Source organism: Chrysemys picta, chromosome 13 (genome assembly GCF_011386835.1).
Source record: "Chrysemys picta bellii isolate R12L10 chromosome 13, ASM1138683v2, whole genome shotgun sequence".
NCBI lineage: Eukaryota > Metazoa > Chordata > Testudines > Emydidae > Chrysemys > Chrysemys picta.
The window spans coordinates 38,996,053-39,009,559 of record NC_088803.1 but is presented as its reverse complement, the minus strand read 5'-3'; the positions used below and the strand labels follow the sequence as shown (position 1 = coordinate 39,009,559).

Sequence of the window (13,507 nt, the reverse complement as noted above, 5' to 3'; positions counted from 1 at the left end):
TTCCTAGTATCACCCTGCAAAATAGAAACACCTATCTATTTAAAACCTCATCCACATTTGCACATGTAATGAATTTACCTTCTTAACACAGAGGATTTATGTGGACTCATCAGCATACAAAACTCATCTCTTACACTGAAGTTTATTTCATGGAAATATAATTGATTAGGTTTTTCCTTTATATGAAATTCAGTTTAGTAATATGTCTAATAATACCAGGTTTTCACTCGGATTCAATAACTGTATGCTAGGCTACCCACTAAACATATTCGTTCTCTAGTATTACAATTTTTAAAATCTAGGTAAAAGTGAGAGCATAGGAAAAGAAGAGGACGAATTTAAGCACAGGACAAGCAAGTGATTATGGTGTCTGTTTTAGCCACCAAGAATCATATGAAAGTAAGTACAAGCTTTGCTGATCTCTAACTCAGACTTGGCTGCAAGAAATCTAAGTTGTAAAATTCTTAGGGCAAGGATGGGTTTCCTTATGTTTGTACTGAACACAGTGCAAGTTCAATAAATAATAAAACTGCTGTCCAAGACCTTGTTTGCTTCCTAGCCAGTGTCACCTTGACCTGCACCTCAACATGCTGCTGTTCCACACCGGAAATACTACTTTTAATGGATTGTTACACCCTTTGAAACAAATTAAGATCATAAGAATGGCTCTAGTGGGTCTGAAGTCCATCTAGCAGTGTCCTGTCTTCCAACTGCGGCCAATGCCAGATGCTTCAGAGGGCAATCATCGAGTGAGTCATCTTGATCTGACCATCTTGGCTAATAACCATTAATGGATCTATCCTCCATGAACTTATCGAATTCTTTTTTGCGCCCATTATATTTTTGGCCTTCACAACATCCTCTGGCAATAAGTTCCACAAGTTGACTGTGCTTTGTGTGTAGAAGTACTTCCCTTTGTTTTAAACATGGTGCCTATTAATTTCATTGGGTGACCTCTGGTTCTTGTGTTATGTGAAGTGGTAACATTTCCTTATCCACTTTTCTCCACACCATTCATGATTTTATAGACCTTTATCGTATCTCCCCTTAGTCATCTCTTTTGCAAACTGAATAGTCCCTGTATTTTAATCTCTCCTCATATGAAAACTGTTCCATACCCCTAATAATTTTTGTTGACCTCTGTACTTTTTTCCATTTATATCTAATATATCTTTTTTGAGGTGGGGCAACCAGAACTGTATGCAGTATTCAAGATGTGGGCATACCATCGATCTATATACTGACATTATGATATTTTCTGTCTTATTATCTATCCCTTTCCTAATATTCTGTTAGCTTTTTTGATGCAGCTGCACACTGAACAGATGTTTTCAGAGACCTATGCACAATGACTCCAAGATCTCTTTCTTGAGTGGTGTGGTGGGGCGATTGCCCACACTGTGGTGGGGCGATTGCCCACACTCAGAGAGGGTAGGCTGCAGCAGGTCTAGGCGCCTGCGCAGCCGCCCAACCAATCAGGAGAGGGCTTACTGGGAGCCAATAAGAGTGCAGATTGGAGCCAGCCAATCAGAGCCCGGCTTAGCCATATAAAAGGCTGCCCAGAGCAGGAGCAGTCAGTCTGTCCCAGGCCTTCAGAGGGGAAGGTCTGTCTCCAGAGCTGGGAGGCCAGCACCACGGACAGCGCAGTGCAGGCCAGCCTGAGCGAGTGGGAGAAGGCCCTACTCCATAGCCTGCTAGGCGGCAGGCCTGGGAGGAGGAGGCCTAGCGTAGCGAAGGGCTGTTGGGGAAACGGTCCAGAGGGATAGTCAGAGGAGGAAGGAGAAGGAAGACAGTGAGACTGTCACACGAGGGCCTCTGGACCGGGACTCAGAGTAGTGGGCGGGCCTGAGTCCCCCCCCCCCCCTTTTTCCCCCTTTGTTTGCTGTGCTACCCCACGCACAGCCACAGGCCGCAGGGAGCGGCCGCTCAGAACCACACCAGATCCTAGACTGTAAGGATTGGACTTGAAGGTGTGGGGCTGTTGTTTACCCCCCCCCCCCGGAAGGGGGTGTGATTGGACAAAGGGACACTGTCGGAGGGCAGTGCTCCGGAAGAGGACGCCGACGTCGGGAGCAACGCAAGTCCGTGCACCCCACAGAGGCGAGACGACAGGCGGAACGCCACCTAAAGAGGGCGCTCTACTGGCGCGAAACTAATTCCCCGAAGCGGCCAGGAGGAGGCGCCACAGCGGTGAGCTACCGAACCTGTCACAAGTGGTAACAGCTAATTTAGACTCCATCATTTTGTATGTATAGTTGGGATGATGTTTGCAAATGTGCATTACTTTGCATTTATCTACCATTTTGTTGCCCAGTAACCCAGTTTTGTGAGACTTTGTAACTCTTCGCAGTCTGCTTTGGACTTAACTATCTTGAGAAATTTTGCATCATCTGTAAACTTTGACACCTCAGTTTAACCCTTTTTTCCAGATTATTTATGAATATGTGGATCAGCACAGGTCCCAGTACAGATCCCTGGGGGACACCACTATTTACTTCTCTCCATTCTGAAAACTGACCAATTATTCCGATCCTTTGTTTCCTGACTTTTAATCAGTTACTGATCCATGAGAGGACCTTCCTTTTTATCCCATGATTGCTTAAGGGCCTTTGGTGAGGCACCCTGTCAAAGGCCTTCTGAAAGCCCACATACACTATATCCACTGGACCACCCTTGTCCACGTTTGTTGACACCCTCAAAGAATTCTAATAGAGTGGTGAGACATGATTTCCATTTACAAAAGGAGTTTTGTCTCTTCCCCAACAAATTGTGTTCATCTATGTGTCTGATAATTCTGTTCTTCACTACAGTTTCAACAAATTGGCCCAGTGCTGAGGTAAGGTTTACCAACCTGTAATTGCCGATCACCTCTGGAGACTTTTTGAAAAATTGGAGTCACATTAGCTATCCTCCAGTCATTTGGTATAGAAGCTGATTTAAGTGATAGGTTATATACCACAGTTAGTAGTTCTGCAATTTCATATTTGAGTTCCTTCAGAACTCTTGGGTGAATACCATCTGGTCCTGGTGACTTATTACTGTTTAATTATCAATTTGTTCCAAAACCTCCTCTACTGACACCTCAGTCTGGGACAGTTCCTTAGATTTATCACCTAAAAGAATGGCTCAGAGTTGTGGGAATTTCCCTCACATCCTCTGCAGTTAAGACTGATCCAAATAATTTGTTTAGCTTCTCCACAACGGCCTTGTCTTCCCTGAGTGTTCCTTTAGCACTTCAATTGTCCAGTGGCCCCACTGATTGTTTGGCAGGCTTCCTCCTTCTGATATATTTAAAAAAAAAATTGCTGTTAGTTTTTGTGTCTTTTAATTTTGCGTTTCCAATACTTTTTTGGCCTGTATAATTATACTTTTGCACTTGACTTCCCAGAGTTTATGCTCCGTTGTATTTTCCTGAGTAGGCTTTGACTGGAAACAGGACTCATGTGCATGCCCTGCTTTGCTCTGTGACTTTTCCAACATGGCTCCCAGAGTATAGAAAATGCTGCTGCTCCAAGCACCTCTGGCTTCTGTAGCATTTATCAGCAAACAATTCTAGGGGTTCCCAAGAAACATGGGGTGCAAAATGCGAGTGTTTTAAGGAAAGGTTTGATTTATTACTCATTGGTGCTAAACACAGTCAATTGCTAAATTTTCAAAACATAAAGCCCATTTTAAAAATATAAAAATCAGTAAATGCGGCTTCTTTTGATTTTTAGCAAAATAGTTTTGATGAAGGGTTTCTGCTCTTCTCTGCCAAGGCTGGCTCGACAGTCACAGGCAAAAAAATTGCATTTGTCTGAGTATAAGAACAGTATTTTATAAGAAGAGCTTCTAAACTACTGACCTACTACAGTGACAGTACCAAGTACGTTGATTCAACCAGAAGGGGAGTTGTTAAGAAAAAATAATTGAACTTTGTTCCTTACTAAAATTGTTCCAATCCTGCAAGATACTGAGCACCCTCTACTGCCATTTAATTCAATGGGAATAGAAGAGGCAAGACACCTTGGAGAAGGTACCTACTATCCAGCAGGATCAGGCCCTTAGCAGGGAAACACAAGTATCTGGTTGTGGTTATTCGAAAATAACCATGGTATGCAGCAAAAAAAAAAAACAGCCAACACCCCAAAAAAACCACCCTTCGGAACTAAGCCTAAAATAATTAATATTTCAAACAATAATCAACATTTAAAAAATCCCAGAGAACATGATTACAATTAAAAAGGAATTGCTTCAAATATACCTTCCAGTTGGCCAGTTTTTGAGACTCTATAATTTTTATAAATGCTCCCATGAGGATACCTGGAGGGAGAGAGCGAGAGAGAGAACATTCTTAATTCACTAATCATGAAACACATAACTCTTCAGGTTACTGTCACTGACTCTCTGTCGAGAGGATCTTAAATTGTTATTTGCAACTCCATAGACATATTTTCTGCATATACTAAACAACATTATTTAAAGCAAAAGACAAGGCAAGATATAAATAAAGCAAAACATTTTCCCATTCCTAGAACAGCATATTAGAGGACTGTTTCTGTCTTACTAAAGTTTCTGTAGTACATTTCAAAATAAAACATGCTCATACTGCACCAAAGATTACCAGATAGGATATTTAAATGCCATACACCAGTTTTGAGGGGGTTTTGTTCACAACTAATAAGGAAAATAGATTTTGGAGAACACTTTTGTAACTTTGCAATTTGTTTGTTTGTTTTTCATTTCTTTCCTCAAGTGTGAACAGCAGGTTTACTTACTTAAAAAGGTTCTTCACCTGTAAGCAAATGAGAAACCCTATTTCTCTTCCTACTGAGTCAATTATTCAAATAGGGACTGATGGGTGAAATCCAACCTTGTGTCAGCACTAGATCTGCACAACACTGAAGGCCATTTAAACCATCAGAATAGGGCAGGAGTGGAAAATGAGAGTGCACAGACCCTCCGCAGAGAGATGGATTTCACCCTGATGTGAGCAAGAAGCAGCAAACTAGGAACCCACTTCTGATCAGAGTGGGGAAACTGACAGAACCACTCCTCAAATGGGTTGGCATACTGTAAAAGTCACCAGCATATTAAATATATTGCCCATTTCACACATGGTCATTTTATAGAATAATTACTAACCTAACCAAATATGTTAAAGGCTGAATTGCTAAAGTTCATGATGCTCTCCCACCGAATGCATCTCCAGAGAGATCTGAATGAAGACTTCAAACTAGGAGGACAACTTTTAGTGTGAGTCAGGGGCATAATTCACAGCCTGCCCCAAACGGATTACAGAAAGGGATGAGGCTTCATCTCGTTACTCAGACTCCGTTTTTGTGTTTCTCTGTTTGTATACAGAGTGTGGGTGTAATAATCAAATGATAGTGCTTGGGAAAGGTGAAATACACTGCATGAAAAGTACAAGATGACTAAGTAACTAAGAAGTTTTAAAGTACGTTTTCAAGGAAACTGATGTAATTTTTATTCTGTCACACTGTAGTTATCAAAAGAATTTCACAATAGCATCACATGGACCACTCCTGATGGATGCATCATACACATGATGTTCCATAAGGACTAAGCCTTCTTTCATACAAAAATATTTCAAGGGGCTTGTCCAAGCGGATACAAATAATTCCTCAGTGAGATGGTTTGAAAGGAGACCAAAAACAAAATGTTAATACAGGAACACCAAAGATCTGCTGTTCTTTGATGCAGGATGGAATCTGCCATGGTAATTCATAAGTCCCATTACCAATTTGTAGCCCTTCAACTCTGGGATGCGAGCTACGTTGGAAGCCAATGACTGGGAAATTGATTATTATTTGCTGAGCACAAACAGTAGGCTTGACTGTGTTAGAAACAGTACTGATGACAGAATATACCCCAGGGAAAATACATTCCAAATGAGAAAAACAGTATAACCCACATATATGAAGCAAAAATCAGCAGCTGAGACTTCAAGAAGTGTATTTTTCAAACAAACTTTCTATGTTTGATAGATTTTCACTGAGAAGCTCCCCCGCTGGAATAAGTGTTTTAAGGGGGGTACTTCAGTGACAAGAAGGAAGTGACTTAGTGAATAATTATTGGAAGGGAATTACAGGTGTGGAGCAGAAGCAATTACAAAGGCATGAAGAGACGAGTGGAAGGTGGATACAAATGGAACATTCAGGAGGAAGAAGCGGTGGAAACTGGAAGAGGAAATGATTGTATAGATATGGCCCAGGGAAGGATTCTTTCTCCCTCTGCTGCTCTCTAATTACTTTAGATATTGCAACATATAATTTTAAAGTAACATTATTAATACCGGGAAATGGATATGAAAGATGTTATATAACATTTATCATCAAACACTGAGGGTAAATATATGACTTTCAAATTGCTCCAGACAAGAGAGTTGAGCTATAGCCTGGGTTTACACACGAATCTGTCATTGACTGAGGGGTGGCTAACAGTCTAGGTCAATTCAATCTGCTCTCCACCACACCACCACTACACAGTTAGGTACACATGAGTAACGGAGCAAAGGAGCACTGAAGAAGGGGCACAGGCAACCTGGCCTGTGTCCAAATCTTCAAGGTGCTTGCTGGGCACCCTTTACTCTTACTGATGTCAAGAGGGGTGGAGGATGCTCAGCAGCCAACAGATGTTGTTCAGACCCTCATAGGAACTGAGGCCCTCTATCGATTTTAGCTTTCTACATCCACAGGTATCTAGTTGTGTGTTCAGGATGCATGAATAGATTTGCCCCCTCTGGGAGAACGTCTTTTTCTGGGAAGATGGAAGAGCTGAATCACAAGCTGCACCACACAATAGTTGCATGGGCATTGGAAGGCCTTTCACCAAGCCTTTTGTTCCCTCTTAAAAAAAATATTATGCTCCCTGTTCTGATCAGGGCACCAGAAAAATCACTGTCTGTTGTACCAGTTCCTGAAATTTGTTCAGAGAACTTTCCACTTTAGCTTTGTTTGAGTCTGGGAAATGGTAGCGATTTAGCTTATTACTTGAAACCTCTGCAGTCAACATATCTCCTGCATCTATTTTAATTACTGTCTTCATTCCCTGTTTATTTCTTACTCCTGACACCTCTGGGTAGCGATTTGTCAAAGAATGCAATCTGTTACGTTCTAATCTAACACTTCAACTACCTCTCAAAGCTGTAGTCACACTAGCAGTCATGATATAACATCTGTATGTTTGCTAATAACCTTTTTATAATGCTTGTGTAGATTTCTTTGGTGGCTTATTCTCAAAGAATAGATATATCATTTCTAGCTTTAGAACATAAGGATGGCCATACTGAGTCAGACCAAAGGTCCATCTTGCCCAGGATCCTGACGTTTGCATTTGTTTTATTTTTAAATAGATATTGCAGGTAACAGATATGATCAAATGGACCTGAATTACAACAGACATCAGGATTTCAAGATGTAAATACTTCGAAGGGACGTTGTGACAGACATGGCAATTTCCTGCAATATCATTGGAAGATCTTACTGTATTAAGTTTATGTATCACTATATATAATTCCATAGGGGAGCATGACCATACCTACTCCAAGATTTAAGAACAGTGCAGGGTGATAAGGCAAGTGCACTCAGGCTGTAAAGTCTCCAAAGATGTACTGCCACCTGGAGAGGCTCACATATACTAGCTCAAACTAGGTTTTCCAGAGACCAATAGGCAGAGAAAGGACTTTTGGATAAATGGCCTGAGTTTAAACTGACTCAGGGACTGCTTTCTGACCAAGCAAACATACAGGTCGGTCTGTCCAAAGAGGGATCCAATCCTTTCGAGGAAGGGTTGGAAGGACTTTGGCTTACAGAGGCCACATAAGACTGATGGGTGACCTCCGGTAAGCATTTAGCATGTGAATAGGAATTTTTATTAGTTCTTATATGTTTTCTCGGTAATGCTTTCACCTTAAGAATAAATGTGCTTGCTTATAAAGAGCTGTGTGGTAACTTGTAAGTATGGGCAATTACAGTTATTCATAGCCTCTGAGGAGATTGCAGATACTGGTCTATCTAGGCAATCTGGCTTTCTGCAAATAACACAGTGTAGGCAGGGACCTGTGCAGCCTGGAAAAACCCAATCAGGAGGGAGAGAGAGGCACGTCTCTGACAAAGAGACGGGATGGCTGAGGAGCCTAGAGTAGGTGCCCTTGCTGGACCACAGAGTGGGAGACACAGAGTGCAATTGCCCTGAACTGTGAGAGAGGACAGAACCAGCAGTTTGCCTCAGCTAATACAGGAGATACCCAAAATGTGTGCAGTGTATCTTGGTGAAACTCGCTTCAAGCAGAGGAGCAGCACAGGGCTTATGCAGCACTTACAGTCTGTTTATACACAAAAATTAATAAAAGGCAATGAGGAAAGAAGGATGAACAGGAGGAGTGACAACCTCTAATGTCCCAATATCCCCCAGCAGTAGATGGGAGTTTCCCCTAATACCATAAGCCTACTGAACAATAAGAAGTTCATAAGGCAGCAGCAGAGTGTGAGTGGAAAAGAGGAGTAAAGGGAAGAAGCATTGGCGGGGGATAATGGAGGCTGTGGGAGGCTGACTCCCCCAGATCTTGGCTAATGCTTCCCGCTGCAGACCCAGGGCTGGGCCACGGCAGGGCTCAGAGCTTCTCTGGATGGCCCAGGCTCAGGGCTCCTTTGGACTGCTCCAGGCACTGGCAGTCTGGCCAGGGTACAGGGCGGCATCGGTGGGTCAGCCGGTGAGAGCAAGGGGGAGGGGGGAAATGGAAGGAGCCTTCCCAAACAGGGGGGGTGCACACACCGTCCATGGGAGGAAGCACAAGCTACACCAAGCTTATGACTTTTTAATGGGTACAAGCTAGTTCTAGCTACATAACATGCAAGACACCACTATGATTACCATAAAAAAGGAAGGACAGCTGTCCACATAGAATTCATCAATATATTAGGCTAGGTCTACACTACCCGCCTGAATCGGCGGGTAGAAATCGATCTCTCGGAGATCGAATAATCGCGTCTCGTCGGGACGCAACAATCGATCCCCGAATCGACGCTCTTACTCCACCGGTGGAGGTGGGAGTAAGCGCAGTCGACGGGGAGCCGCGGAGGTCGATTTTGCCGCCGTCCTCACAGCGGGGTAAGTTGGCTCCGATAGGTCAAATTCAGCTATGCTATTCGTGTAGCTGAATTTGCGTATCTTAAATCGACCCCCCCCCGTAGTGAAGACCTGCCCTTAGTTTGGAGGGATGCAGAATGAAAAAACCTCCTGTGCTGGTTTTGGATAATGGAGGAAACCCACCTCGTTTTGTAGCAGACACTAAAACTGCTCTTCCTTAGAGGTTAGTTTAATGGCTGCACTTTTATCAGAGCAGATTTCTTACTATGTTATTACTCAACGCTTTTGTTAAAGTGCAAGCTGGAAAGTTAATAGTCTCAAAGGCCAAAAGTCCTTCCTTTGATAACTTTATATCCAGCTCCTTGTTGAAAACAATCTTTGGCTCGAGAAATGAGTTACTGTTCAATGATAAACAAAGGGCCTGATTCTGATCTCACATTGGTGCAACAGCGATGGAACTCCATTAACTTCAATGGAGCTACTTGGGACTTACATCTGAGTAAAGAAGACCAGAATCTGGTCCAGTGAATGCACTCATTTCCTGCCCCTCATAAGAGAAGTGTAGCTAGAAATTGCTAAAAGCAAAAGGAACAAACAATTAAGAAGATGATCATTGGCAGAAAAGCGATTATAAAAATAACTGTTCTGCTGTGGTATTAATTCTCCCTCAGTGACTGCCACAGCACATTTGCTTATAGCTAACTTCTGGCACACAGGCAGAACTGGGTACTTGAAAATGTAGTTGTGCTCTTTCAGCTGCATAGCTCATCACCAGTAATAAGGATTCTTTATTATGGCAATTAGCTGGCAATTTTGTTAATGAAGCAGAAGCTGTATCTCCTCTACAGAGCTGACAAGAGCAAAAATGTGATTCTGTTGGTAAACTAAACAGGTAAGACGCAAAAGATCAAGGCCAAACACAGCCCTGATGTAAGTGGCCACAACCCCTATTTACTTCAGTGCAACTGAACCTGCTTACACCAGGTCTAGATTTGGAAAGACAGCAGCTATGTAATAGTTTGCATTCAAAACAGCATTGAATGTATTATCCTTGTGACAAATGGGAACTATTCTTAATGGTTTGCATAAATACTGTGTGCGTCTCTGTTTCTCCTATGTGCTGCATGTTTATCGAGGTGAGGGGAGGGGGTGTTTTTTGTTGCAGAGGATCAGGTGTGACCTCACCTAGCAGTTGGGACCCCAGACAACGGCCTGGAGATTGGGCACCCTAGCAACTGCTGATTGAGAGGCCCACCGCATCTTGGAAGTCAGCCAGTTCTGGTCAATGGGAGGACAAAGGGCTGAGGAGAGTGATCGCCAGTGACCTGATTTCACTCAGTGGGGGAACAAAGGATGGAAGGAAGAGGCCCAGGTAACCTGTTTGCCTGGAACCACAGCAAAGGATGGAGAAGGGGCTGTTGGGGAAGGCAACATAGGATGATCAGCTTGAAGGACTGGGGACATAGAGCAGCCTGAGCCCATTGGAACTGAGACAGAACCAGCTGGACTATGCTGAGATGTACCAGGCTCGAGGGCCCTGAGAACTTCCTGTGCTGGGATCAGACATTCAATAAACCCTTCTGTTTTACGCTGGCTGAGAGTCACTGCAGTCTAGAGATCGGGGTTGCACTGTGCCCTCTGGGTGTGGAGGCCCCAGGGGTCCAGAAAGTGAGTGGACTTCCTGAGGAGGCCCACAGTGAGAGACAGGGATGCTGAAGGCTCAGAGAGGTGCAGTTCTGGAAGGTGGTGGAGCCCAGAGCTTAACCACAAGAGTGAGTGTGACCCATAAGAAAGGCTGTCACACTCATGGGGGTTCCTCCCAGGGATTATAGGGAGCCAAGAGAGCATGGGGCCTGTGAGCCCATGACAATCATAGAATATCAGGGTTGGAAGGGACCTCAGGAGGTCATCTAGTCCAACCCCCTGCTCAAAGCAGGACCCATCCCCAGACAGATTTTTGCCCCAGATCCCTAAATGGCCCCCTCAAGGATTGAACTCACAACTCTGGCGTTTAGCAGGCCAATGCTCAAGCCACTGAGCTATCCCTCCCCCACAATCTTATACTCCATCCAATTTGGAAACATCTTTAGATGCCCTTGCTGTGACCACCACTACCTATTACATACCCTGAGCTGCAGTAGCAGCCTTACTTAGTTAGAGATCTTAGAAAGTTTCACTGCAGTCTCTATTGGGGTTGTGCTATGAGCAGGAGTACAGACCACAGTGGCCTAGCCACAGTCCTCCACAGCTGCTGTGAATGCTCTGCAGAAGGGAGAGAGAGAGCCTCTGCTGTTCCTGCGCAGTGTTCCCCAGAAGGAGTAGTAAAGCAACACTGACTTAGTTTCTCGTATCAGTAAAACTCTGTTGTTTGTGAAGCCCTTGGGGCGGAATCTTCAAATAAGCCAAAAGTCAGAGGCCAAAACCAAACCGGAAGGAGCCATCAGTGAATAGCTACATTTCAGGATGGAGATTGCATCGGAGTTTACCTAAATCACAGTGATAGCTAACTGGATTAGAAGCCAAAAGAAACGCCTACCCTTTCATCGGAAGTTGTGTGTGCGGTGCGGGAAAGAGGGATGGTGATATCCTCTTCTGTCCCTCCAACAGACTAACACTACACTGAAGCCCTGATATGGAAAGCACAAAGGAGATATTTTGGGAGTCTCCCTTTCTAACAATGACTTCTATTAATATATTTGCCCTAATGATAAAGTCACTCAGTTTCTGAGGGAACAATGCACATGCTGGGCCAAATTCTACTGTCCGTAACTCCAACTGACTTGAGTAAAGTAACTGAAAGCAGAAGTTGGCCCAGAATGTATGTGCCTCTTCAAGTAGCACAGATAATGTAAAACATTCAGGAAATCGTTATTAGGCAAATTTACTTATTAACAAGCACTGAATATCAACAATTTAATCTCGTCCATAATTTCACAATGAAGCATTATTAAGCCTCATGTTGATGTTTGATGCAAAAGGAAAATTACCCTAAGGGGTCATAGTCAATGTTTGATGTATCCCTGTTTCCTGTCAGCTGCTTTTCTAACCCCATCATATATCATATTTTCTTTTGGTTTTACTGCAGTCGAAGCAAAATATCACATTCCCACTAAAGTGTGTGTACATCATTGCTCTAAACCACCTCACCAAGTAATGAAAAAAGAAACAGATTTTCTGAAATATGTAAGGCATTTTACAGAACATGAAAAGATACTACCCTACCCTAAAGATCTTAGGGTCTAAATTAGATAAACACAGATAATCTACCTCTTGCTGGAATAAATCTAGATACAGCAGGAAATGCTTGGTCTTCTAGAACAGTGTCTTTCGATCATTTTGATACTAGGGACTGGCTTGCTGCCTTCCTAAACTATGTCAGGGAGATCTCAGAGACCGGCACCAGTCATTGAGAAACCCTGCCCTAGGGCAGAGGTTCTCAATCTTTTTCTTTCTGAGCCTCCCCCACCCCCCAACATATAAAAATTTCACGGTCCACCTTTGCCACAACTGTTTTTCTGAATACCCAGTAAATTAAAAGCCAGGGCCAGCATTAAGGGTTAGCAAGCAGGGCAATTCCCCAGGGTCCAGCACCACAGGGGGCCCTGCAAAGCTAAGTTGCTCGGGCTTCAGCTTTTAGCCCTGGGTGGCAGGATTTGGGCTTTGGCTTTCTGCCCTGGGCCCCAGGGAGTCTAATGCCAGCCCTGTTCTTGGGTTTATTTTGGTGGACCCCCCTGAAACCTGCTTGCACAACCTCAAGGGGCCCCGGATCCCTCTTTGAGAACCGCTGTTCCAGAAATCTATCTAGGTCAGACTTGATGATCACAGTGATCCCTTCTGGTCTTGGAGTCTAAGAACTATTTGCTTCTCAATTTAAGACTAATCTGTGCCCAAATATGTTTTTTCAGATGAGTGTTCCTTTAAGCTAAAGGATTTCCTAATATAGATCTTGCTGTGGGCAATGTAATGTGCCATGAATCAAGTACTGTGAACTAAAAAGCATCTGCAATACGTCTTATGCTTGGGGAGGAGAGAATCTGATTTCCTTTCCACTTAGAAAGGACTTTGAATTCAGATCCTTTTGGCGCAACACCCAGAAGGTTGCAACATTCTTATTTCTGTGAAAGCCCTAAGGTTTTGCAAGCACCGGAGGGCTTTGTTTCCTCCAGCACAGTAAGCTGATGGAGAGAACTCTGAGAATTTTTATGAAAACACTATTAACCTACCAGAAAATGCAGCAGGCAGAAGTCCAGGAGAAAGATGAGAACTACTTGCTCAGTAGGTATGACACTACTACACTCCTAGGCCTAGTCTACACTGGGGGGAGATTGATCTAAGTTACGCAACTTCAGCCACATGATTAACGTAGCTGAAGGCGACATACTTAGATCGACTTACCGTGGTGTCTTCACCGCGGTAA

The 13,507-nt window shown here is 43.6% G+C and overlaps 1 protein-coding gene across 2 annotated transcripts in view; it reads right to left on the bottom strand.

The window, feature by feature from the left end:
• Positions 1 to 13,507, bottom strand: part of SLC9A8 (solute carrier family 9 member A8) — a 44,073-nt gene that overhangs the window by 22,084 nt on the left and 8,482 nt on the right. For both annotated transcript variants that reach the window (XM_042858328.2, XM_042858329.2), the window contains exon 4: positions 4,244 to 4,302. In XM_042858328.2, coding sequence (XP_042714262.1) covers positions 4,244 to 4,302 — 59 coding nt within the window. The remainder of the gene's footprint in view (positions 1 to 4,243; positions 4,303 to 13,507) is intronic.